A 27,973-nucleotide genomic window follows, 5' to 3' on the forward strand; every position below is an offset into this window, starting at 1 on the left:
CTTTCTCCTTTTATTCGTTTGGGGACCCCAGGCCATGGGATGGTGCTGCCCACATTCAGGGTGGGCATTCTGTGTTCAGTTAAACCCTTCTGGAAACACCATCATAGGCACACCCAGAAGTGTGTTTCCATGGCGACCGTTAAACCCAGTCAAGCTGGCAATGAGGTTGAACCGTCACAAGCTTCCCTTTCCTGTCACACTTACCACACAGTATTGATTTGCTGGGCCCTGTGGGTGCTAGATAGTTACAACCTGGGTAGTTGATTGTGTACTCTTCCGTCTTCCTTACTACAGTATGAGCTCCTGAAAGGGAGACTGGCATCTCTGTCACTTTCTGGCGCATGGAGAAAGTTAAGCAAATCATAGTTAAATGAACCAATGAACGAATTAATAGTTAATAATGAAAACTAAATAACCTTATCCTCTGAATAGGGACCATGATAGCAGTTACTGCTGTTCTGAATTGGAGAAAATTTCTCTCTTACAACAGACACAGATTTTACTAGAAAAAAAATGACTTGAGTCATTTTCAATACTTGGTACTTTGAATATTAGGAAAACAGATACGTGTAAGCAAATTATCTTATGTGTATTTTTTAAGTGTTTTGGGTTAGCACGATAGGCAACAGTCATGGGTAACAGATTCTAAAAAATATAGAGAACATGCAGGGTAGAGCTACCCCCCCCCCCGTCCCAGCCTCTAGACAACAGGCTCCAATGAAGAGGCAATCTTAGTGTGAGTTTTACCATTTTTTTTCAAAGACAGATGGTAATATATGCTATGTGGCATTCTGCTCCTTGCCTTTTACTTAATATGTGTCTTGGCAGACATCTCACATGAAGGAGTGCACAAGAACTTCTTTTTTCTTGGCCTCTTCTACAGCTCCCAAGTCCCCTGCTCTATGGTATATCTAATTCATTCTGTGAGTTCCTTACTGATGGTTTTTGCAGGTTGCTATTTCAGATTTGAAATGAGTTAGTTTCCTCACCCATGTCATTTTGTACATGCTTGTGAATATGTAGGAAAATTTCCAGTGCTAAATTTGCTAAGTTGCTGGATACATGCCTTATCATATCGCCAACATGCAAGATACAGAGAGTGCATTGATTATCCTGTTAGATGTCATCGCAAACCTATGATATCTGATGGTCCTTGTAGGCTCCGGCCATCCAGCACACCGTCTTTCAGGCTCTGCAGTGTGTTATGTGGTGCATGACTTTCGTAGGAAAACATAAAGAAGGCTCTGTTTACCCCCTATATAAAGGGCATTGACAGAACAAAAAAAAAAAAAAAGAGTTCTGTCCAAGCAGGAGCACACATGACTCAAAGGCAGCTGCATCATTGAAAAGTCCCACCCCAGCATGGCTGACTCACGAGCAGCTGCATTGTTTAGCATTTCTAACCCCTGGTCAACCTTTCACTGCCTCTAACTCTAGCCTCCCTGAGGCCGTGTGCAGCAGGGCAGAAGGGCACGTGGGAGGACTCTCAGGTGAAGATCTTGTGATTCCTCTGCTCTCCCAACAGGGGATGTTAACGGTTTCATTAAATTAAGTTGACCGATCAGCTGGGTTTTCCTGCTTATTTTCTTACCAAGGACTAGAGGTCATCACAACCTCTCTGCTCATGACGAAGGTGCTTATGTGAAGCCTGGAGGGAATAGTCATATCATATTCTGTTATGTGCATTTGTTTAAAATGAATTGAAGGTATTTAAAGACAACTTAAACTCTAAAAGCTGTGCGACCATTCAGGCTGCCTTTTCAGATTGCCAGTATTTATAAATTGAACTCACAATTTAGTTTGAGATATTTAATCAGGAGGCAGTAAAATAATTGATAAAATGTGAAGATTTTCTCCTTGGAATTTCATCAATGTTTTCTCAATTGGTCCTTGAAGAGGGAATAGTCCCTATGTGTCATTAAGGAATCTGAGCTGGGCGGTGGTGGCGCACGCCTTTAATCCCAGCACTAGGGAGGCAGAGGCAGTCATATCTCTGTGAGTTTGAGGTCAGCCTGGTCTACAAAGCAAGTTCCAGGAAAGGTGCAAAACTATACAGAGAAACCCTGTCTCAAAAACAAAAACAAAAACAAAACAAAACAAAAAAAGGAATCTGAACCCAGAAGCAATAACAAAGTTACATGGTGACTGAAACAGTGGCCTCTATGGCCAGCTGGTCAAACTTACTGAACAGAATTGTTCTGTTTCTATTATGTTAAGGGATCATGTCTCAGAGCTGAGCAACAGATATACATTGTACTTGAAATACATAACAAGATGATTAACCTTCACTTTAGCCCATAAACTATCATAACTAAGCATCATGGGAACTGTGTTTTAAATATGTGGCATTCTTTCATTTTATTTTTGTTATTATTATTCTCTCATACATTATATCCCAACCACAGTGCCCCTTTCCTCCCCCTCTCCTCCAGGCTCCCTCCCCAAATCTCTCCTCTCCTCCAGATCCATACCTGGAAAAGAGCAGGCCTCCCAGGCACATCAACCAAACACCACATAATATGCTACAATAAAACCAGGTACATACATACCATTGTGGTGACATATTGTGTACCCCAATAAAGCTTACCTGGGGATCAGAGGACAGAGCCAGCCACTAAATTAGATGTAGAGGTCAGGCAGTGGTAGCACATACCTTTAATCCTATCACTCGGGAGGCAGAGATCCTTCTGAATCTCTGTGAGTTCAAGACCATACTGGACTGCATGAGAGAAACAGAACCAGGCAGCGGTGACATATGCCTTTAATCCCAGGAAGTAATATGACAGGACACAGAAAGGTATATAAGGCACAAGGAAACAGGAATTCACTCTCTCGAGGCTGAGGATTTCATAAAGGTAAGCTAGTGGCGGGCTGTTCTGCTTCTCTGATCTTTCAGCTTTCACCCCTTGTGATAGGATGGAACATCCTTTGGGTATATGCTCAAGAGTGGGTCTTGAGGTAGATGGATTCCCAATATTCTGAGAAACCACCATATTGATTCCCAAAGTGGCTGTGCAAGTTTGCACTCCCACCAGCAATGGAGGAGTGTTCCCCTTGCTCCACACCCTCACCAGCATGAGCTGTCACTTGTGTTTTTGATCTTAGCCATTCTAACAGGTATAAAATGGAATCTCAGAGTTGTTTTGATTTGCATTTGCCTGATGTCCAAGGATCTTGAACATTTCTATAAGTGTTTCTCAACCATTTGAGGTTCCTCTTTTGAGAATTCTGTTTAGATCTGTCCCCCATTTTTAATTGGATTATTTGGTTTTCTGACATCTATTTTTTTGAGTTCTTTACATATTTTGGGTATTAACCCTCTGTCAGTTGTGGAGTTGGTGAAAATCCTTTCCCATTCTATGGGCTGTTGTTTTGTCCTATCAACAGTGTCCTTTGTCTTACAGAAGCTTTTGAGTTTCATGAGGTCTCTATTTATTAATTGTTGATCTTAGTGCCTGCACCATTGGTGTTCTGTTCAAGAAATTGTCTTCTGCACCAGTGCATTCAAGGTTACTCCCTACTTTCTCTTCTGTCAGGTTCAGTGTAACTGGATTTATGTTGAGGTCTTTGATCTACTTGGACTTGAGTTTTGTGCAGGGTTATAGATATGGATCTATTTGCATTCTTCTACATGCTGACATCCAGTTGGACTAGCACCATTTGTTGAAGATGCTTTATTTTTTTTCCATTGTATATTTCTGGCTTATATATCAAAAATCAAGTGTCCATAGGTATGTGGATTTATGTTTGGGTATTCAATTTGATTCCATTGATCAACATGTCTGTTTTTATGCCAGTATCATGTGGTTTTTATTACTGCAGCTCTGAAGTACAGAAATCAGGGATGGTGAAACCTCCAGAAGTTCTTTTATTATATAGGATTGTTTTAGCTATACTGAGCTTTTGTTTTCCATATGAAGTTGAGTATTGTTCTTTCAAGGTCTGCAAAGAATTGTGTTGGAATTTTAATGGGGATTGCACTGAATATGTAGATTGCTTTTGGTAGCATGGCCATTTTTACTATGCTAATCCTACCAATCCATGAACATGGGAGATCATTTCATCTTCTGATATCTTCTTCAAAGACTTGAGGTTTTTTTTATCGTACAGGTCTTTTCCTCACTTGGTTAAAGTTACCCTAAGATATTTTCTATTATTTGTTGCTATTGTGAATAGTGCTGTTTTCCTGATTCTTTCCCAGCCTGTTTGTCATTTGTATATAGAAGGGCTACTGATTTTTTTTTTTTAGTTAATCTTGCATCCAGCTACTTCGCTGAAGGTGTTTATCAGGTGTGGGAGTTCCCTGGTGGAATTTTGAAGGTCACTTATGTATTCTATCATATCATCTGCAAATAGCAATACTTTAACTTCTTCCTTTCCAATTTGTATTCCCCAATCTCCTTCACTTGTCTTATTGCTCTAGCTAGAACTTCAAGTATTATATTGAATAGATATGAAGAGATTGGACAGCTTTGTCTTATTCCTGATTTTAGTGAAACTGCTTAGAGTTTCTCTCCATTTAATTTGATGTTGGCTATAGGCTTGCTGTAAATTGCTTTTTTAGCTATGTGCCTTATATCCCTATCTCTCCAAGACTTTTATCATGAAGAGGTGTTGGATGTTGTCAAAGGCCTTTTCAACATCTAATGAGATGATCTTGTGTCTTTTTTTTCTTGCAATTTGTTTACATGGTGGATTATATTGACAGAGTTTTATATGTTGAACCATCCTTTCATCTCTGGGATGAAGCCTACTTGATCATGGTGGATGATCTTTTTGATGTGTTCCTGGATTCGATTTATAAGTATTTGTTGAATATTTTTGCATCAATGTTCATGGGTGGAATTGGTATGTAATTCTATTTCTTTATTGAATCTTTGTGTGATTTGGGTATCAGGGTGACTGTGGCCTCATAAAATGAATTTGGCAATGTTGCTTCTTTTTCTATTTTGTGGAAAAATTTGAGGAGTATTGATATGACCTCTTTCTGTGCTAAAACTGTCTGACCCTAGGCTTTTTTTGGTTGGGAGACTTTTAATGACTCTATTTCCTTAGGGTTAAAAGTCTATTTAAATTGTTTATCTAATCTTGACTTAGTTTTGATAAGTGGTATCTATCAAGAAATTTGTCCATTTCTTTCAGATTTTCAAATTTTGTGGAGTACAGGTTTTTGAAGTATGACCTAATGTTTCTTTGGATTTCCTTGGTGTCTGTTGTTATGTCCCCCTTTCCTTTCTGATTTTGTTAATTTGGATATTCTCTCTCTGCTTTTTAGTCAGTTCGGATAAGGGTTTGTCTATCTTGTTGATTTTCTCAAAAAACCAACTCTTTGTGTCATTGATTCTTTATATTGTTCTCTTTATTCCTGTTTTATTGATTTCAGCCCTCAGTTTGATTATTTTCTGTTGTCAACTCCTCTTGGGTGTATTTGCTTCTTTTAATTCTAGAGCTTTCAGATGTGCTGTTAAGTTGCCAGTATGAGATCTCTTCAATTTCTTTATGCAGGCACTTAGTGCTATGAACTTTCCCATAACTTTCATTGTATCCCATAAGTTTCAGTATGTTGTGTATTTATTTTCATTGAATTCTAGGAAGACTTTAATTTCTTTCTTTATTTCTGCCTTGGCCCAGTAGTCATTCAGTAGGAAGTTTTTCAGTTTTCATGCATTTATAAGATTTCTGTTGCTTCTGTTCTTGTTGATATCCATCTTTAATCCATGATAGTCTGATAGGATACAGGGGGTTATTTCAATTTTCTTGTTATCTGTTGAGACTTTCTTTGTGACAGGGTATGTGGTCAATTTTGGAGAATGTTTTGTGAGGTGCTAAGAAGAAAGTATATTCTTTTGTGTTTGGGTGAAATGTTCTGTTGATATCTGTTAGGTCAGTTTGATTAATAACATCTGCTAGGCCCATTTCTCTGTTTAGTTTCTGTCTGTATACTGTTCATTGGTGAAAGGGGGGTATTGAAGTCTCCCACTATTAATGTGTGAAGTTTCATGTGTGACTTTAAGCTCTAGTAATGCTTCTTTTACAAATGTGGGAACCTTTGTGTTTGGGGAACCGATGTCAGTAACTGAAACATCATCTTGATGGATTTTTCCTTTGATGAGTATGAAATGTCTTTCTCCACCTCTTTTGATTAATTTTTATTTGAAGTATATTTTGTTAGATATTAGGATAGCTACACCACCTGTCTTCTTAGGTTGTTCATTTGCTTGGAAAATCTTTTTCCAACCCTTTACTCTGAGATAATGTCTGTCTTTGTTGTTGAACTGTGCTTCTTGTATATAGCAGAAGGATGGATCCTGTTTTCTTTCTTTCTTTTTTTTTTTTTTTTTGGTTTTTCGAGACAGGGTTTCTCTGTGTAGCTTTGCGCCTGTCCTGGAACTCACTTGGTAGCCCAGGCTGGCCTCGAACTCACAGAGATCCGCCTGGCTCTGCCTCCCGAGTGCTGGGATTAAAGGCGTGCGCCACCACCGCCCGGCGGATCCTGTTTTCATATCCATTCTGTTAGCCTGTGTTTTTTTTTTAATTGAGGAGTTGAGCCCATTGATATTGAGAAATATTAATGACCAATGACTGTTAATTCCTGTTATTTTGTTGTTGTTAGTTGTAGTAGTAGTAGCAGCAGCAGCAGCAGCAGTTGTGTGTGTGTGTGCGTGTGCGTGTGCGTGTGCGTGTGTGTGTGTGTGTGTGTGTGTGTGTTTCTCCTGTGGGTTTTGCTGATGTGAGATTATTTATTGCCTGTGTTTTTGTGGGTATAGTTAAGTCCTTGGAATAATGTTTTTCTTCTAGCACATTCTGTAGGGCTGGTTTTATGGATAGATATTGTTTAAATTTGGCTTTATCATGGAGTATCTTATTCTCTCCATCTAGGTGGTTGAAAGTTCTGCTGGATATAGTAGTCTGGGCTGGTATCATAGTCTCTTAAGGTCTGCAGCACATCTGTCCAAGCCCTTTCTGGCTTTTACAGTCTCTGTTGAGAAGTCAAGTGTAATACTAATAGGTCTGCCTTTATATGTTGTTTGTCCTTTTCTCTTGCTGCTTTTAATATTCTTTCTTTCCTCTGTATGTTTAGTGTTTTGATTATAATATGGCACAGAGACTTTCTTTTCTTACCCAATCTATTTTACGTTTTCTGTAAACTTCTTGTACTTTCACAGGCATGTCCTTTAGGTCCCAAAAATTTTGTTCTATGATTTTGTTAAATATATTTTCTGAGTTTTTTGTACTAGGATTTTTCTTCTCCTTCTAGTCTTACTATTTTTAGGTTTGATTTTTCCACAGTGTCCCAGATTTCCTGGATGTTTTGTTAGGAGTTTTTTAGATTTAACATTTCTTTGACTAATGAATCTGTTTCTTCTATCTTATCCTCAATGCCTAAGATTCTCTTTTCCATCTCTTGTATTCTGCTGGTGATGCTTGCCTCTGTACTTCCTGTTTGCTTACCCAGAGTTTCCATTTCCAGAATTCCCCCAGTTTATGTTTTCTTTATTGCTCCTATTTCAATTTTCAGGTCTTGAATAATTTTTTTCACCTGTTTGTTTTTCTTGACTTTCTTGACATTCTTTAAGGGGTTTGTTGATTTCCTCTAATTTTTTGTTTGTCTTTTCCTCAATTTATTTAAGGGATTTCTTTTATTATTTACCCTTTAAGGACCTCTGTCATCTCCATACAGTTGTTTTTAAGGTTGATTCTTGTGTTTCAGCTGTGTTGGACTATCCAGGTCTTGCTGTCATAGGATAGCTGGGCTCTGGTGATTGCCCTGACTCTTATGGACTATATTTTCACACTGGTGTCTAGGCATCTGGGTTTGAGATGATGGTAGGGAACTTCTGTCCAAGTTGGGGACTGGCCTTCTGGTGGCTAGCTTGGCCTTTAGTACAGCAAGGGGTCTCTGTTGTTCTGACTGGTGTGGCCTGCACTGTACTTCTGGTTGGTGTGGCCTGTACTTGTTCTCTGGACTGATGTGGCTGGCCTACACCTGTTCTTCTGAGTGGTATGGCCTATACCTGAGCAGCAGAAATCCACAGGGGTTGGGGACAGGGCCCTGTAGCAGTGTGGGTGATGAATTAGGAGGGTATGGGCTGTGGAGTGGGTCTTTGGGAACAGAATTTAGGGAGTGGAGCAGTTCAGCTGACAGGTGGGTCATTCACCTGTTCTGACTGGTGTGACCTGCAGCTGAGCAGCAGAAATCTGCAGGGGTTGTGGGAATTTTTTTCCTTTTAAATAAGATTTCTTTGACCTAAGTACTTTCTTTCTTGCTATTGATAAAACTTAGGAAATTCAGAAGTACAGTTTAAAAAAGAAGGAAAATATACCTAATCTTGCCATATAAATGCAGAAATTTCTTTAGTTTTTAAAAATGGTATTTATGATTTAACTTACCTGAAATCTTACACTGTGTAGTGTGTATGAGATCCTGATTTATTTCAACTATGATTATGATATATATTTTTAGTTTTCTAAAATTAAAAAAAAAACTATTTTTAATGGCACATTAATATTCTATGTCATGTATGCAACATAATTTAATCATTATCCTGCCATGGAACAGTTATGTTTTCAACTTTTAACTCATAAAATATGTCACAGTTGACAACCAGTGAATATTGATCTTTGTATATAATGATCTTGCTATGTAAAATGAAAGTAGAAATACCACTTCAAAATGTATAAATACTTTAAAATTTTTAACATTCAATACAAAATGCTTCTAACAAGACTCTACTAACCTGTACCTCTGTAATCAACTATTGCATTTCTAATACTGCTGTGCTTTCAAACACTGTTGCTTTTCAAAGGTGTGCGTGTTAAATGTTTTTAACTTTATTATTAGTGAACTATATTTTTTTTAAATTTTTTTTTATTTTTATTTTGCAATACAATTCAGTTCTACATACCAGCGATGGATTCCCTTGTTCTGGGAGTCCAATTAGTGAGAATGAGGAGGGTTTATATGAGCGAGAATTGTTGAGACCAAGGTTGGATAAAGCACAGGGACAAATAGCCAAACAAACGGAAACACATGAACTATGAACCAATGGCTGAGGGGTCACCAACTGGATCAGGCCCTCTGAATGGGTGAGATAGTTGATTGGCTTGAACTATAATTTTTTGAGACAAGGTCTCACCGTGTAGCCCTGGTTCTCCTAGAAGTTGCTGTGTAAACCAGGCTCGCCTAAAACTTACAGAGATCTGCCTGCCTCTGCCTCCTGAACTAGGCATTTAGATACTCATCCATGTCTCTTTTCCTTCATACTTTAATAGTATCATTAAAGATTTTAAAATGCAGAACTGTAGCAATGGCTTATAACTTAAGAGTAGGGGCTGTTTTTCCAGAGGACTTTGGTTTGATTCTCAGCACCCACATGGCAGTTCACAACTGACTGTCAGTCCAGTCCCAAGGCATCTGACTCCCTCTTCTGACCTCCAGGAGCAGTGTATGCATATGGCACAAGGATGTACATGCAGGCAAGACACACACACATAAAATAATAAAATTTTAAGACAAAGGAAAAGAACTTAAGATGCTTAAAGCGGTCATTCTATAAAGTATCACCTGGAGCTAAATGTGAAGAAGAGGCAAAGTCAATCAAGTAAGAGGGACGTGTGATGCCAGCTGTGGGGGAAGGCTTCATCGGTTAGAAACGGATAGCAACCTGCACAGTGCCTGAGTGAGCCGGGCTGTGAGAGTGATGTTCTAGCAGAGGGAACAGCAAGGGCAAAGGTCCTTAACAGGAGCACGTCCAACACCCACATAGAATCCCAAGAAGGTTAAGGTGGGTAGAACTCAGTAGTGAGGAAGGGAGAGAAGAAATCAAGGTCTGAGCGAGAGTGATCTGATTCACACTCCATTTTCAGTATTTTAGATTTGACTCTTAGTGATGGAAATACCTTTGCAGGGATTCAAGTACACATGTGGCCTGGCATAACTTACTTTGAAAAGAATTATTCTAGGTGCTTAATGAAGGTACAGATGCCTAAAGGAGAAAGTGCAAGTAGAAGGAAAATCAGAGCAGGGACCCCAAGTGTGATCCGTCTGCCATGTGGGGTAGTAGAAGTCATGCCAGCGTGGACAGTAGTGGGTGGGGGGAGGGAGCCTCGGGGAAGTAAGTCTTTCAGCTTCTCAGTTTCTTATTGATAATCTAGTTTTTGCTATTGAATTAATTGCCCTGGTTTGTAGTTTATCAGAATGTTGCCACTTGGTTATTACATTGAATTATTTTCATAGAACTTTTTATCTGTCTCTATCATTTATATTCCTTTTGAAATGTGTGCATTTTCAATATTAATGGCAGGAGTAATATACTTAAAATGTATATTTACATTGTACATATTAAATCATATATGTATATAAGATATTTTATATATTATATATATACATTTTATATATTAAATCAACAAAAAAGGATGTGCCTATTAATTAGGTTGCACTCAGATGGAAGAAATTCTACTATTGACATTAAACCAAATGCATTTTAGTTCTCTAGCCTTATTTATAAGAAATCCTGAAGAAGAGCCGTTAGAAATAATTCAGCATCTCAGGGAAGACATCAAGGTTACAGGTTCCTATTGCTGGAAAAGTGATCATTTGACTATGATCCTCCAGTTTTCAAAACTGTTGCCTTTATTCAGACATCAAGTACTGTATTCTAGGCAGGAGGAAGGAAGTAAAGGCCAGGGGCAGTAGAAACTGTCCTGTTGGATTTGTTGTTGTTGTTGTTTGAGGGGGGTCAGGAAACATTATTGCTCTGGCACCTGTAGTAATCATCTGATACTTCCTAGTATCCATATACTAGGACATATCTGCTCTCAGTTTCAAGAGTGTCTTGAAACAGGTATGGTGCCGTCTTAACTACATACTGTACTTTCCTATTAGGAAGAGGGGACTTAATTAGTCAAGGACAAGTTTGGAACTCCAAATTAAAATAGGGTATTTCTCCTGGGGGAAAAAAAATTAGCCACAATGGACTTCCAACAGAAAAATGGGTACAAATAAGTCAGAAAAGAAAATTTACACATGTACTAGTCAATATTACCTAAAAATCAGGGAATCTGTGGTATTTTAACATGTAAAATTAAACAGCAGTCATTTTCACATCTGTTCACCAGGTTTTTGGTTTAAATAAAAGTGACAGCCTTCAAAGTCAGCAAGCACGCCGTAGCGCGGCCCTGGTTTACATCACTAAGGGAATTATAACTGGGTGTAGCTTTCCTTGGATCAAGTGAATAATTCATGTCTGTCTGTAACGGAATCTCATTGAGGGTTTGTTGGGCATTTCTCTAGTGGCAAGTGAAGTGAAGTGGCTTTGCGGAGGTCTTGTGACCATCTGAATCTCTTCTGTGGTAAGTTGTCTGTTCATGTCTCTTGCCCATTTTGCTACTTATTTGTAGCCGTTTCCAGAGAAATATGAAGTTTCTGTTTTCTGGATGTAAGCCATTTGCCTAGGGTATGTGTGGCACATATCTATGTAACGCGATTGGCTTGCTAAAGTGTGCTTATAGTCTTTTCTAATCAGAACATTGATTCTGAAACTGTTTACCCCATCCTCTCCCCCTCCTTCTACCTCTCCCTCCACCCCTGCCTCTCCCTCTTCCTTTATCACCCTCCTGCACCGCCCCCCATGTGTGTATGTTGCTGGGAATTGAACCTAGGTCCTCATGCACGCTTGAGAAGTCCTCTACCACTAAACTATATCTCCAGCCCTGTCTTTTGTTCATTGCTAACATGTTGTGTGTTATATGCATGAATTTTTCTATCCTCATGATGGTAATTCACAAGACAACGTTCTAGAAGATGGATTGGTTTTGCCTTTATGTTTGTGTGAAGGTAAATCATTTAAAAGACTGCCCTCTCTAGTGACTGCATACAGAGTGTCCCTTTGCCACGGTTTCTAAGTGCTGCTCTCTCTTTGAACTCTCGCTTCTGTCTTGCTGGTCTACCTGTCAGTCACTCACTCGTCCCACTCTTTCCTAACTTCTGTATTTAAAAAACATAACTCTGGTTTTAAAACTTAATGCCTTTCCTCTTTTATTCTCTCAGTTTAGAGCCCAAGACAGTCTTCCACTTGCCTCTCTCTAGAAATTAGAGCATATTTCCTTGCCCTATTCAAGTCTAACTACCGATGGTCATATACACATAAATGTTTCACATGTGTGCTCACCACAGCCTAAAGGTAGCATCCCTTTCCCCTTCACCAACAGCACAAAACCCTAAGTACAGTAGAACTGAACTTCTCATGGAGCCCAGGATGCTGTTTTAATGCATACGTGCAACATGCGCTGATACAGTCCAGCTTGCTTTTGTCTCCGTGTTCTGTCTTTGTCCAGCTTCTATCAATCACTATCCAGCTTTCAGGTTACATTTTCGATGGTCTCTAGATAGGAGGCAACATGTGGTTCTTGTGTTTCTATCTCTGGCCTATTTCACTTGCCATAATGTCCTCTATTTTCCTACAAATGACAAGATTTCCACTCTTTGAGGCTGAGTAATATTTCCTTGTGAATTTATCCCACATTTGAAACTCATTCATCCAGTAATGGGCACCAAGGTTGATTTTATTTCTTAACTATTACAAAGAACATCTTTTAAACATTTCTATTTCTTTAATTATTGGGATACACCTTTTTTTCTGCTAATCTTCCTGGCAGTATTTTATTTCCTGATGTTTTGTGCTTCCTGATTAGGCATTGAGTGTCTTCCTTGTTTCTGTGGCTAGAGAATTCTATTTCTTGCTTTCAAACTTGACTCTATATTGCTTTCTTCGTTATATTTGTGTATTTAATTTATCTTATCATCAATGTCAGCCTCTTTCACTACATCCCCTTTCCTCCCCCTTATTTCTATTTTATTGTCAGTATCTTTTGTTTCTGTCCTTTGAGTTTATTGTTATTAGCAAAACAACTTTGCACTACGTTGAAAAGTCTATAAAAAAGAGAAAAAAAACCCAGTTCTCCATTATCCTATCATTTGGTAGAGGGGTTGTGTTTATTCTCTGGATATACCCTAAATCTTTATTCATGGGGCTCTTTAGTTACAATCATGCCATATATTTAATTTTGTGTTCTAATTCTTCTGGTTTATAGTTTCCCATGTTTCCCAGTAATCTACAAATCACTGCATTCGGTGACTCTGTGGTAGACTTTTGAGTTGGCCCTCTCTCGTGCTGTAGAGTGTGGCTTGTTTTCAGGTTTTCATTGTTAGAAACATTTTCTCTCAAATATTGTCTGTTGTAGCTTCTGTGTTATATGGTTAATGTCTCTTGAGGGGGTGTCAAATTAAAACTTCTTATGCAGGTTTGGCCAACTTGACCTACAAAGTGATTCTTATTTTATGCTGACAGCAGGAATAAATTCACATACCACCATTTATTTAACACTAGCTTGTATGGGAAGGGCTGTGCATTCTGCAAGACCCAGAGCCTTTAGGTAAATGGTTTTGCCTGTTCAAATGGTTTTCATTTTTACCTCTCATTGCAAGGGCTGGTATTAGCAAACCGCACACTGTAGAGTCGTGATGTTATACACCATTATAGACTTGTTTATTTTAAATATGAAAAATATAATTGCTAAACAGGTAAAGGAGTGCTTCAGTTTACAGTAGAAGCTAGCAATGTGTGTAAAGTAAGCTCACCCTGTCTTTCTGGAAATACCCATTTAGATCCATTTATGACTCTATCCTCACTCATGTCTGAGAGAACAGATGTCAAATAAAGCACAGGGTGTGTCCTCATAGCCAGTTGGGGGAAACAGATACATCAAATAATTGCATAATTTCAGGGGAATAATAATGAATTGTAAGGTATGTGGTGTATACTCTGGGACACAGATATGGGGCAGCTATTTCAGCTCAGCAAAGCAGGTGAATTTGGACGGCAGTAAAGTATGGGTACAGAGAAATTTGTCAACTTTACCCAGATCATAATGAGGCAAGACTATCTTAGCAGTGAGGGCATCCGGATATGGGACCAGAGTGGGGAAATCGCAGGTGAGGCAGAGAGGGACAGAGTACAAGAGTTAGATGGCGTTCTGGTGACCAATGTGGAGTTCATGGCTTAGAGAAAGAGGATCTTAAAACATTTAAGAGGGAAACTTGGCAGGACTTCATGAGCAGATGTGGGGCAAGGCTGTGCAGAGATGAGCAGCACATGACTCTGAGGTCTATTCATCTTTTCTTCTCTAGACAGCTGCATTCATCATATTTAAGACAGTAGATTTTCTGTGTCAGTAGAAGCAATGTGGTGCATACCATATGATAGAAACCCTCATCAGTCATGCGGAGATTAGGAGGTCGTCTAGACACATCTGGAGGTTACTGCCAGGGGCCATGCACATTTCCAGTTTGTAACAGTTCTCATTTACTTTGCGCAGAGTTTTAGTAAGAAGGTTGAGGATGTCAAATAGCATTCAATAAGGTTTAGAAAATCTTAAGTGGAAAAAATCAAATGGACATTAGCAAAGTAGAAAGAGAGTTTCCCTGGGTGGTGGAATTCATCAGTACAGAACAAGCATTGGTGATAGTAATACCTGCTGTTCAAGGGATACTGACCTTTGTCCACATGGTACTTCACATTCTGATAATATTGAAGCCTTACTCCAGCCCCTACTCGGGGAAACAAAAGCACACAGAGCATAATTACTCATACAAGACCACCAAGTCCAGATGTGTACCAACTCCAAAGACCCCTCATAACAACCTCCACAAAGCACCTCCCTGTGAAGCTAATGGACTAAAAGACATGGTCATGGGGTTTTCTGAGTTTTGCTGTCAATGACTGGAGCCATCCATGTGAACTAAAAGGTTTGATCCCTTACACCAGCTGTGTTGGAGGAATAGCAGAATGTTACATGACAGAAAGAAATTAGATAATCTCAGATGTCCTGAGTTTGCCATGGGGCAGTGAACTTCTGAAGTGAAATTCGAAGTAGCCTACATCCCTACTTTTCTTTCAAAAGAATTTTCTCACTAAATAACTGAATGTAAGAAAACAAAATCAATGGCCTGTAATCCAGCCATTGAGGATAGTGAGGCTGAGGGATCATGAGTTTGAGGTCAGCCTGGGTTACATGAAAAGACTTTAAAAAATAAACCAGAAATAAACAAAGCAAAATAGCAATCCAACTGAAGGTTAAATTAAATCTCTCACCTGAAATCAAACCACTATAGCTAGAAAGCAGAATGAAATATGACATGTATTAATTCTTAAACAGTGATGTATGTTTGAAAACACAATTACTATCTTCTATGATATATGATTGAGGATATATTAGGGAAAGTTTTAATCAAGCTTTAGAGAGACTATATACATGTTGTATTTGATAAATAAAACTATAGACCTCATACTAAACTGAGAAATTAGACATTGTCTATGTGTGTGTATATAATGTGTGTGTATATAATTAATTTCCACTTATCTGCCTTTCCTTCTTAGAAACATTAAGCCCCATGCTTAAACAAACAAACAAAACATCTTTTAATTGCTTTAGTTTGACAACCCATCATTTGCACGTAAAATAAGCTTTTGTTTATTTACCAGTCCTCCATTGAAAATGATTATTTTTTATTAAATAATTCTGCTTGACTTAGAGTTCTTATAAAATTAAGGTTTCCTTCTACTTATAGATGTAGAGTAGAAGTTTGGGATTTGGACTCCATTTTTTTAAATCAGCTTTCTGAGTCCTGCCAGTAACTTCATTGCAATAAACTCTCCCATCATCTCCCCACTTTTGTTTTCTTTCTCTACCTCTAGTTCCCTCATTTGCTGATTAACCCTAACAGTGGTGACTGAGACCCATGTTAAAAGTAAGATTCCCAAAGTTCTAAACTGGAATGGAAAGTGTTACACACCAGATTTTGAGTCATCGTATGTGTTAGCCTTCATGCAAAGGCTCTTCAAGGATGTTCTTCATTAGTTGCTTCCCTCGTACCCTAGTTAGCTTTAGCTGTCAACTTGACCAGACCTAGGTTCATCTGAGAGGAAAGCCTCAGTTGAGGAATTGCCAAAATCAGATTGGCCAGTGGGTCATGTCTGTGGAGTATTATCTTGATTGTTAATGGATGTAGGAGATCCCAGCCCACCACGGGCAGCACCATCCCCAGAAAGGTGGTCTTGAGCTATATAAGAAAGATATCTGAGCATGAGCTTGTGAGCAGGCCAGCCACCGGCAGCATCCTTCATGGTTCTGTTGTACTTTCCTGACTGTGAGTTCCCTAGTTGGAGGCCATGCTGTGTGGTTTCTGCCCTGACTCCCCTTAACCAGGGACTGTGACCTGGTAAGTTTAAAATGAAATGAATTGTGTCCTCCCCACCTTGTTTTGGGTCAAAGTATTTTGTTCCAACAGCAGAAAAGGAACTAGAACACTTCCCTTTTGGAATAGAGTACATTTCTCTTCCATTGGATTCAGAGACAGCCATGTGATTCATCTTGCCCAGTTAAATGTGAGTGATGTCACCTTTTAGTAGATGCTTTAAGATCCACATGCGCTAACTTCTGATACTGACTTTTCTGTCAGCTTGAGCATCTAAATGATGAAGTGAACAGGGCCACTCAGCTGTCTTGCCATGGGTAAGTAGTGTAAGCAAGAGCATCTTCACTTTTTTATAAATCACTGAGACTTACAGGGTTTTTACTCCAACAGAACCTGGTCTGACTCGACTGTTATAATAAACATGTATAATATCACAGACTCATAAGATGCATAACTGATGAAAATTGTTTTTAAAGATTAAAAAAATGTTTATGCTTCTCCCCTCCTACCTTCCCTCCCTCTCTCACCCCCTTCTCTCTCTCTCTCTCTCTCTCTCTCTCTCTCTCTCTCTCTCTCTCTCTCTCTCTCTGTGTGTGTGTGTGTGTGTGTGTGTGTGTGTGTGTGTGTGTGTGTGTGTGAAGAGGGCACCATATTTCCTGAAGATAAGACAGGCAGTTGTTAGCCACACAGAGTGCATACTTGGAAACCAAATCCAAGTCCTCTGCAAGAGCAGTATGTGCTTTTAACTGCTGAGCCATGTCTTCAGCCCTCAGATGAAAATTTCATGACACCATCTAAATGCTAGTTGAAAATGATTTGATGACTTAAAATTTTAAAGGACTTTCAAGCATTCACTTAAAGAGAATATACTTTCCTGCCCCACCCTATTCCTACATACAGAACTATTTAACTTATCATACAATAACTTAGTGTTTATAGATCTGCATCTGCTCTGACAGGTCTTTGATCATAGGGACGCTGTCTCATTTGCTTTTAATCCTGGGAACCTGACAGCACATGTTCTGTTTCATAGGCACTTAACAATGCTATGCAGATGAATGAATGGGACCAGAATAAAACCTGGCACATAGCAAGTGGTCAGTGAATATTTGGTTATTGACTATGTTAATACTTGTGGTTACACAGAGTGCCTTGCTGAAATCTCACTTCTCAGGAGCACTTCAATCCATGTTGCAGGTGCAAAGACTCAGTTGGGTGTAGATTCTTACGCTGTATTTTCTCTGCACCCCAACCTTGAAAACCTTATTTAAAGAAGTGCCGCCAGTGCGGTGCTGGCTGGAAGGATGCTGTATTTGCATATTAACTGGTTTAGAGTGGATGCTGAGCTTGCATCCGACCACCTTTCCACTGGACATTATAATTAGGGGAAATTCCAATGCTGGAGCTTGGCTGCTGCTCAGCTATTGATTCAAAGTTTATTGCCTCACCAGGGATTGTGAAGAGTTTTATTTGGTTCAAAAAGTGCTTAATGCATATTATTCTGAGGTCTTGAAGTATTATCAACTGGGGCTTTTTGTGAGCTCTCCTTGGTCCATTAAAGGACCTTTCAGCCCTTATTTGATTTGTTTTTCCTCAGAAACAATTCTGGGTATCTGGACAATTTATATACACAAGGCTGTTTCCATCAGGTCCTTGTTTACTTCCTTCTTCATGTGTTTCCTGAATTTAAATGTTCTAAGAGGAGGGTTCCTTCCTGCATCTCTGTCCTTTGTCCAAACAGTTTACCAGATGTCCCAGTGGACCTCCCCAAATTCATTTATCCATTCTCCAATGTATATGAAGAGCTTACTCTACTAGACATGCTCTAGGTCTGGTGAATATAATTTTCTTGGAACTCATATTTAATTTATTGGAATAATAGATGAAAACCAAAAAGTGAAGACATTTCAGGTGTCTATAAGTGGTCCAGACAGTTATAAAGACAGGGGAATTGTAATTGTGGTGCTAGGACAGTGCTGTGTTACTAAGTGGTATAAGAAAAGGAGCCTAGCTGACATTGCGTTATCTGAACAGAAACCTAATACCTTAAAGAAGTAAAGGGAAAGCTGTGAGCACATGGAAGGGGTTCCTAGCAGAAGAAAGAGAAAATACAAAGGCATGAGACTTTCAAGAGTCACATGGTATGGAATAACCCTGGAGTGGGCTCTGCATTCCACTTGGGGCTTTCTGGTTACGTAATTCGGTTTTTATCTTGATTAAAGTCAGAGACTCGTTTGTTTGTTTGTTTGTTTTTAACAAAAGCCTGTCTTTAAAAAGATGGTGTTGAAGTAATAATAGGCTATGGATGGCCGCAACAGGGACAGGGAAACAGGTTAAGAATTTGCTGGAACAATACCGTCTTCAGGTGAAGGCACTGGTGCACAGTACTCAGGAGTTTGTTCTAAGTGGATCCTCTTCTAACTTTCCCAGCCTGGATCAATACCACATCTCCCGAGCGCTCCTAACACATTCACTGCTGAAATGCAGGTATGCATCTAAGTCCGCACATACCTGGAGATAGACAGTGTATGTAATTGTTGGGGAGAGGCTCAGTTTGAGGGTACTTGCCTAGCACCCAGGAGAGATTCAAGGTTATGCTCCCAACAAAGGAAAAGTGAAAATATTTTCAAAACAGCCACTACAGCAGGAGTCCTCTGAGCCAATTTTCTATTAAAACAAGGTTTACCTAAATATAAGAAAAGCAGGCTAATTAAAACTGTGACATGTATATTATATACTCACTATAGAAACTATCTATGTAGCTTATTAAAAGCATGATAATTGTAGCAAATGTGTAGAATGATAGACCATATAAAGGAGGAGCATTTCACTCAGGCTTAAAATTGCCAGTGAAGGGTCTGGGGAGATGACTTAGTGGTTAAGAGCACTAGCTGCTCCTCCAGAGGACCTGAGTTCAATTCCCAGCACCTACATTGTGACTTATAGCCATCTGTAACTCTAGTTCCAAAGGATATGGTGCTCTCTTTTGGCCTCCACTGGCACCAGGCATGTGTCTAATGCACAGAAAAATGTGCAGGCAAAATATCCATACACATAAAATAATTTTTTAAATTGCCAATAAATGGCAAAATAATAAACAGCAAACTGACTCAGGATATTTTATGACTATTATAAAATTCTTCATTAAATACATTCTTCAGGGGCTGGAGAGCTAGTTCAGTGGTTAAGAGCTCTTGCAGAGGACCCAAGTTTGGTTCCCAGTACTCATGTTGAGCAGTTCACAGCCACCTACATATAACCCAGATCCTGGGAATTGGACACCATCTTCTGACCTCCTTGGGTTCCTGAGCTTACATTCACATAATCCCACGCAGACACACAGTAGTGAACATAATTTTTAAACATCTAAAATACCTTCTTTATGCTTTGTATCCAGGATATATTTGTCTCACTGTCATGCCCTTAGGATGTCACTGGTAGAAAGTTTTCTGTTGAAAGCACTTAACTCAAAGTGCCTTGAGCTAAAGAAAATTCTGCAGGACTGTCTAGGTGGGGTCTGACCCCACGGACTCGGGGCCTTCAGATCAGCAGCACATTTCTCCAGTCTGTTTTCCTAAGTTGACTTCCTTTGCAGACTGCCTGTTCATAGTTACAATGAACAGTGCCTATTCTGACAATGGCTCTGCCATCGAGTGTTCTCGCTCCAGGTCTTTGCAGCAAGAGTCCCTTGATATGACCGCTAATATCATATGCTTATCCTTGAAAGAACCGCGGTGGCCCAGAAGATGTAATACTTGCTCTAACTAGACAAGGCCTGGGTCACTTACTTCCGTTTGGACTTGGGAATAAGTGAGACCATTCCATAAGAATTACATGCAAGCGCAGTAGGAGAGGAGACTCCTAGGAACAACCAGGTTACTGATTGCTGAAACAGGAATACATAGTGAGAAGTCACACAATAACCATGTAATATAAGCAAATATTTCCAAATTCTGTTCACAGCAAGTTCCCAGTTGGTAAATTAGGCATGTAAGTGTGAAGTTTTCACTCTGAGATTGACTTTAGGTTTGGGTTTTCTGGAGGTATCTTATCATCAACCACTCACACACATCAATGCCCTCACATAGAGAAGCCCCAACTTGCCTCAGAAACTTTACTTGGTCTTATAATAGTGTGTGGGGTTGTGTTGTAGGCAGGTGTGTGGGCAGGGGTGTGTTCAGAATAATACAAAATAACGCCTTACAAAATCAATACTTTGTAGTCCCATTGAATCTGTAGGGATCTCAGTCTCAGTGAGAAACAGATGGTACACTCAAATTAGGATAATTTGAGAAAAATGTAATAAAGAGATCATTTGCAAAGGTGTGGGCAGTGTATAAGGAAACTTCAGAAATGGAATAGCCTCTGGGACTAGTTACTGAGGCTCTGTTTACCTCCTCCAGAATCACATGAGTAGAATAATGAGGGGGAGATTGGCAGAGCTAGCAGGCTAGGGCCACATGGCCAGCTCCTGTTGATTCTACAGGGAGGGAGCTGGGGAGTGATGACCTGATATCTCTCCCCTTCATCGTTCTTGTCTTTGACTGTGTTCCAAACTGGTGAAATGCACAGGGCAGGGAGCCCATTGACATGGTCTATTCTTGACAGCTCTTCAAAGGGGAGGGTGAAGTGGAGAAGGAAAGAGAAAGATCTGGAGAGGCATTGGACATTATCCAGAAGAGCCCAAACCCTTTGCCTGCTGATGTATGTGCTCATCTTTTAGCTAAATGAAAAGTTCCCATCTCCTTCACAGAGGATGCAGGAAGTTCTATTGTACGTGGATCACTGAGGGGAGGGGTAACTGTATTCCAGGCACTCACCCTCTTCAAATCAGTAGCAAGAGAATAAAGGGACACTACAAAGCATAGTTGTTGAGGTTCTGGACTCCAGCACAAGCTGTCTACTCCAGTAACACTCCAGTAGCCCCTTCACTTTTGCTAGCTCCTTAGCTATAAGGAGCTGGATAGGGTGTGTATAGGTCGGGGAGTGGTTGAGAACTTGACTCATGCAGTTATAGAGGCTGAAATGCATCAAGGTCTGGAGCCAGTAAGCCCAGGGACCAAAGAGAACCAACAGCTAGCTTCTGTGTGAGTGCAAAGGCCCGAAAGATTGTAAGTTCCAGTCTGAGCTTGATTCCAAGAGCAAGAGAAAACCAATGTCCTGGCTCACATTAGGCATAGAGAACCGTTCTTCTGTATGGGTCTTTTATGGTCCATTTAGTTCTTCAGTGGATCTGGTAAGATCTGCTCATACTGCTTTTGTGAGTCCACGGATTGAGACGCCGACCTCACCCAGGTAAGTCCTCCTAGACACACTCAGCAAAAAGTTTAACCAGGCACCAGGCACCCTGTTGCCTAGTTAAATTGCTCCATGAAATCACCTATTATAGACCTGGCTTTGGTTTTTGCTGCATGAAGTGAAAATAGGAATTGTTACACCTGGATTCTCCAAGTTTTGTGTATTCAAACCAATCTGCAGTTCCTTTGATAACTGTGGGTGAGTAGCCATGGGGATTCTCAGTTTTCCCATGCATACTGATGATCACATGTTCAGAGAGTTCAGCTTTTCATTTGTCTTCTATATACTTTCTAAGGCTATGAGAAGAAACCAAGAAACTCAACCATCTTTATAATCATCACTGTTACCATAGCAATTAAGTGCTTGGGCCACTTACCCTCCCAGTACCTTCCTTCCCACATGCATTTCATCCTGTCCCACTACTGGTGCCAACTTGAACAACTGATGTTGTGACTTTTCCTGGGTTGCCTGTGTTCCGTTTCCTCCTATCAAGGAGATTTTATTTGTGTTTCTCGAATAAATAACCCATTGTTAGACCCTTCTTCGTGGTCTCAATAGAAAGCAGCATGCTGAAATCACAGTGACAGCAGGGACCAGTTCCTGGGACTTGAAGACAGATATGGCTGTATAGAGGTTGAAGACCAGCATCAAGATCTTTAGTTGAAGGATACCCCTGGTGCTTTTGACATGTTGCTAAATTTCATATAGTATGCAGCAGATCCCATTTAAAATGCACCATATTTAAAATTTCAGACAATCCTGTGTCTTCCATTTTAAAAGACTGAAAAATAATTATTTCTGTTTACTTAGTTATTTTTTAGCCTCTTCTCCAGCTAATGGGATTTAGTTAGGTATCATTGGCCATCTACTGAAAAGCCAAGTTAGTATGGTGAGGATTCACGTGAACTTTTCATTAATAGGGTATAGTCCTTGAATCAAAACTGTTTGTCATCCTATATATTTGCAGTAGTTTTTAAAAGAACTGCATCCTGAGTATTTTTCAACTTTTAAATACCATTACAGCATGATTTATTTGAATCCCTTAGCCTTTTGGTCACTTTTTATCACCTATTGCTTTCATTTAAAATTTAATTAGTGTTTTAGGCTCCCTTTTTAGAATGCAGGACAATAAATAAACTTTTGTAGTACAGCTTAGTAATTTATAGTCCAGCAAATCAATACCCAGTTTCTAGACATAGGAACTATTTTCTTATCTGTTCCTCAGATTGCTTTCCACATTTATGGGATGCGATTCTATAAATTTTATAGGTTTGGGGACTGCAGAGAAGCCCCCTTCCCCATAGTAATATTTTCAGTTGTTCTTATAATATGTCCTTACCCACCTGGAGAATGAGTACATTAACCTGTCTTCAATGCATCCTTTCTTTCTACCTGGTATTTGGAGGTGAGAAATGGCACAGTTGCCCCTAAACATCACTGTTCCCAGGCGTGAACTGGGCCCTGGGAATCCTTCTGCCAGAGCTCTTCCTGGCAGCCTATCGCTATCCATCATGTTGCAATTACTGGTTTTTTTTTTCCTAATCACCTTGGGACTTTGATGAGCTGTTACTCAGAGAAAGAAGGTCATTTGTTATGCCTTTGTTGTTGAAAAGGGACAAGATGAGACAGGGGTGTTATTACCCTTCTTTGAAAGTCAGCTTCTTCACACAGTGACGTTGAGGTAAACTGCAGGCAATTATTTTTCTCCAGAGCTGTGGCCTGATGCACTCTGTTTGCCCTTCTGTTGTAGCACGAGACATCTAGTGCTTTGTAATGTGTTTTTACCAATTGTTCTCCTCTGTGCCCTGAGTGCCTTGAGATCAAGGACTGTTACTTATTTCCCATTTACACAGGGTATCTTTTCCACTCAGGGTGCTATAACTGTGTACCACAGACCTGATGGATTATAAGTAATAGAAATTTATTTCTCATAGTTTTGGAGGATTGGAAATTCAGACTCGAGTCAATGAGAGTTGATGCATGCTAAGAATCTGCTTCCTGGATCATACATGGCCATTTTCTTTCAAAGTCCCCAGATGGTACAGGGAATGAGCAAGCTCTTTGGAGGCTCTTTTGTTGGGGTTCTCCCCCATCACCCAATCACTTACAAAGGCCCTATATTCTAATACATGGCATTGGGAATGAAATTTTTAGCATACGACTTCTGGAAGGTCACAACTCTATAATGAAAGATTGCTTAGTGTGTAGCGTTCAATTGAGTAAATTTTTAGCTGTAAATACACCTGACATGTCTTTACATCTATAAATAATTACCACTAATAAATACAAAAGTTATGATTGCTTGATGGTGCTATTTGCCTCATATTTACAGGAAAATGGCCATTGCTTTAACTGTTTCAATATTTTTTTCATTTACTCATTGAACATCTATAAAGAATATGTTAAATGCCATGCTCTAACTTAGCTTGGAGCCTCCAAAAAGATTTTTCTGCCTTTCCATTGTTTCCATGTTTCCCTTCAGTTAGGAGAAAGACACAAAAGCAAAATGATACTTGACAGCATTATAAATGCCATCACAGGCATAGTGGAAGACAAGACTGGATGTGGTACCCAAAAGTTGTAGTCCAGCCTCCTACAATCATGAATTGTGGCCTCAAAGTCAACTCTGTATTCTGAACATTCTTAGTAAACTAATGTGGTCAGGAACATGGTTTGTGTGTCCAGGTTGCCATTTGCATAGTGTTTTGTGGGGCTAAGTTGTTATGAGCTGCAGGATTAACATGCATTTTCAGCTGAGCAGGTCATTAAAAATAAATGTAAGTCCAACCTAGCAATTCTTTTAGCTTTAGTAAACTAATATATTTCAGGAAGAGCTTTCTTAATTCATAAGAAAGAGCCTCAAGAGTGACCTCATTTGCACTTTAATTTATATTCAAGTAGCTGTAATTTGTTAAAAAATGGGACACACCAGCCATCTGAAAATTAGTTATGTAATTTCTATAAGTCACTGCAAGTAATTTTCATCTCGAAATCCATATGCTTCCTTGAGTTTCTATGGGATAAAAATAATATTGCAAAACTACCAGGGACTTTTCTCCCTCTACTCAGACTTAACACGTACTTACTTGGAGTCAACTATATGCCAGTAAACAACAAAACCCACAGACACTCTTTGCCTGACCACTACATGAAGTCATACAAAGCAATTTGTTACTAGAAGGGCTCAGGTGAGAAGTTGAGAGTAGAGATCTTAAGTGTCATTAGCAAATGTATTGCTATGTAGCCTTGGAAGCACATGAGATCCTTAAAGGGAGCCCAATACTGAAAAGAGGAAAAGGGATTGAGATAGTGTTTGGGACTTCCTGTATTAGACAAACAGGAACCACAGCTGGCTTTATGGAGAGGCCACCTCTGTGGTGGCACCAGGATTTAACATGTAACAGGGTCTCATAGTTAGGATGACAGTTTGTTATTGCAGCCTTGAAATTTCTGAACAGTTTTAACAAGGGGTCCATATATTCATACTTCACCAAGTTCTACAAATTATATAGCTGCTTCTATGGAGAGTTCTTTATGAAATATAGAAAACCAAGAGTGCGTTGTCCCAAAGTCAAGGGCAAAGAAAGCCTTCAGGCAGAAAGATGGACTGAGCGAGCAAGGGACAACTTACGGAAGGGATTACTGGTAAAGGGACATGACACAAGGCATGAGAGTGGAGGGTGACAACAAGAGAAACCCGCTGGAGAGCCACCTGTACCTACAGTGTTGTAGACAGAAAGCTGGAAAATGGGGCCATAATTTGAAGGGGATGCTAGGCCAAGGAATGCTTGTGAAAAGAGGAGAGAAAGTAAAGATGTTTGATTCCTTGTGTGAGTGACTTAGCAGGGTGTCTTAGTCAGGGTTTCTATTGCCATGAAGAGACATAATGATCACAGCAACACTTATCATGGAAAACATTTAATTGGGGCTGGCTTACAGTTCAGAGGTTTAGTCCATCATCATCATGTGGGAAGCATGGCGGCGTGCAGGCAGAGATGGAACTAGAGAAGGAGCTGGGAGTTCTACATCTGGATTGTCAGGTGGCAGGAAGAGAGTGACCCTGGGCCTGACTTAAACTTCTGAGACTTCAAAGCTCATCCCTACCAATGACATGCTTCCTCCAATAAAGCCACACCTACTCCAGCAAGACCACACCTCCTAATAGTGCCATTCCCTATGAGCCTTTGGGGGTCATTTTCACAGAGGTAGGAAGAGATGATGCAGAAAATAAAGGGAGGAATGGCAGGGTTGATGCCTGAAAAGGTAGGAGGCTGTGGACATAGGGGTCAGCTGAAAGAATAGGTAAATATTTATTATGAAAGCAGGTTTCTTGACCCCATTTGCAAAGACATTGAATTCTTCCCCAAACATGTTCTTAGAAACTTCATCAAATGTTAGTTGACTAAAAGTGTGTATGTTTATTCTTTGGTTCTATGGTCAGTTCTGTTGTTTCATATATTTGCTTTTGTGCCAGTACCACATTGTTTTGAACACTTGAATTTTGAAATATAATCAGACAGTGGATGACCTAGAAACAAAGACTCTTTTTGCTCAAAATTGTTATAGCTTCTTGGTATCTTTAAAAAGAGATTTTTGTCATTGATGTGTGGGAGGCCTTCCCCCACCTTTACCCAGGATACTCTTGAGGAGAGAGGGATAAGAAATATTAAGTAGAATGATAGGCCTAGCTAACAAGAGGAAAGACGGAAACACAGGATATCTTCGGGAGGACCTGGGTCAATACCCAATGGCCCAGAACTTTATTCAAAAGGGCTTTTTTATAGCAATGCAAAGGGGAGTGGCAAAAGACCTTCCCCCTGCTAGATACAACCAAGTGTAGACCCTTCCAAACATCTGGTACCCAGGCCTGTGGTCCAATCATCCTCTTATGCAGTCCTGCTGGGTAAAGCAATCTCAGATTTCACTAGGAAACCTCTGCGGGCTCCCACATTGATGACATGGCTGAACTTGAAGGGCATTAAGCTAAGTGGGCATTAGGATCCAAATGTGGATCCCAGATATAGAAAGGCAAATACCACATAATGTCACTTAACTCTGACTCTAAAAGAGTTGACTCCATTGAAGCAGAGAACACAGTAGCGATTGGCAGAAGCTAGAGGCCAAAGGTAAAGAATGGAGAGATGATGGCCAATGGCAGAGGAATACCTTCTGGACCTGGGTTTCACAGTCTGTTAACTGATTTAATAATAACACGTATGTGAAAATCTCTGGGAAGAGGCTTCAGATGTCTCACCACACATGGAAACATATATGTGCTTCAGGTGAGGTAGCATATATGTGGATTATCTTGATTTAAACATCACAAAGATATGCACATATATGCATTGTGTGGTGTTTTATATATATAATATATATATATATATATATAAAATATCACATTGTACACCATAAATACAGTTTTCATTGGTTGATTAGGCTTTATGTTAAACAGGAAACAAAGAAAGCAGAGATTACGGGTTGAAGTAAGTTGGTGATAGGGATTTTTTTCTTCTTAATGGAATATTAGGTGAGGGCATTAGCTGAGGGGAGTGGGAGAGTTACAGATTGGTGAGTTATTTTAGAGACTGGAAAGGTGTGACCTTGGCCTGAGTTCCCAGCTAAAGTTTTGTGAGCATCTGCGTAGTATCAAAATCCCTAGGTAAGTTTTCCCTTCAGCATATCTCAGCTGCCTGGTATGACAGCAGAGGAAACGGATGGATGGGTTAGTCAACTGTCTTCATTATGGTCCCTGTACTACTGATGGAGAGACTGGGGTTCAGAGAAGTAAGTTATTTACCATCAATTGGCAGAATCTGGACCTAAATCTCTTCCTTAGACCCCAAGCATTTTGAGAACTTTGTCAGTTTCAAAGCGTTCTTGCTGTCTTGGATGAATCAACGTAGATTCTACAAGTTTCCATTTCTTTCTCTAGTGTGAGCAGGCAACTGGGAAATACTATAATTTGGATATTAACTTAGATTTTTCTGTACTGATCCCCAGGGATCAGTATATGTTTTTCAGCTAGACACCAAATCTGGTCTTGACAGTCACAAAGCAAGAGTTCTGGTGGACTGGGGGCAGAGGGGTCAAGTTTGAGTCCAGCTTCTCCTGCCCACCAGCTGTGTAGCACACAGTTGATAGTCTCTATACCACTTTAACAAGATTTATTATTTTTAGTGTGTGTGTGTGTGTGTGTGTGTGTGTGTGTGTGTGTGTGTGTGTGTGTGTTTGCCTTGTATGTGGGTGCCCAAAGAAGCCTGAAGGGCAATCAGATCTCCTGAAGCTGGGCTTACAGGTTATAGACTTCCTAAGGTGGGCTCCAGGATCTGAACTTGGGTGCCTTTGGGAAAACATCAAATGCTCTTAAGTGCTGGTTCCCTAAGCCCACCTAGTCCACTTTAATTGAGCATCTAAGGAGGT

General features: G+C 39.8%; 1 protein-coding gene across 1 annotated transcript in view; it reads left to right on the top strand.

Moving 5' to 3' along the window:
* The first annotated feature begins 13,890 nt into the window (after positions 1-13,890).
* Ano4 (anoctamin 4) overlaps positions 13,891-27,973 on the top strand; it is a 235,532-nt gene continuing 221,449 nt past the window's right edge. Inside the window, exon 1 of the mRNA XM_059245810.1 lies at positions 13,891-13,993. Within this exon, the coding sequence (XP_059101793.1) occupies positions 13,891-13,993 (103 nt within the window). The remainder of the gene's footprint in view (positions 13,994-27,973) is intronic.

The sequence above is a fragment of the Peromyscus eremicus genome, chromosome 18, assembly GCF_949786415.1.
Source record: "Peromyscus eremicus chromosome 18, PerEre_H2_v1, whole genome shotgun sequence".
NCBI classification, from domain to species: Eukaryota; Metazoa; Chordata; class Mammalia; order Rodentia; family Cricetidae; genus Peromyscus; species Peromyscus eremicus.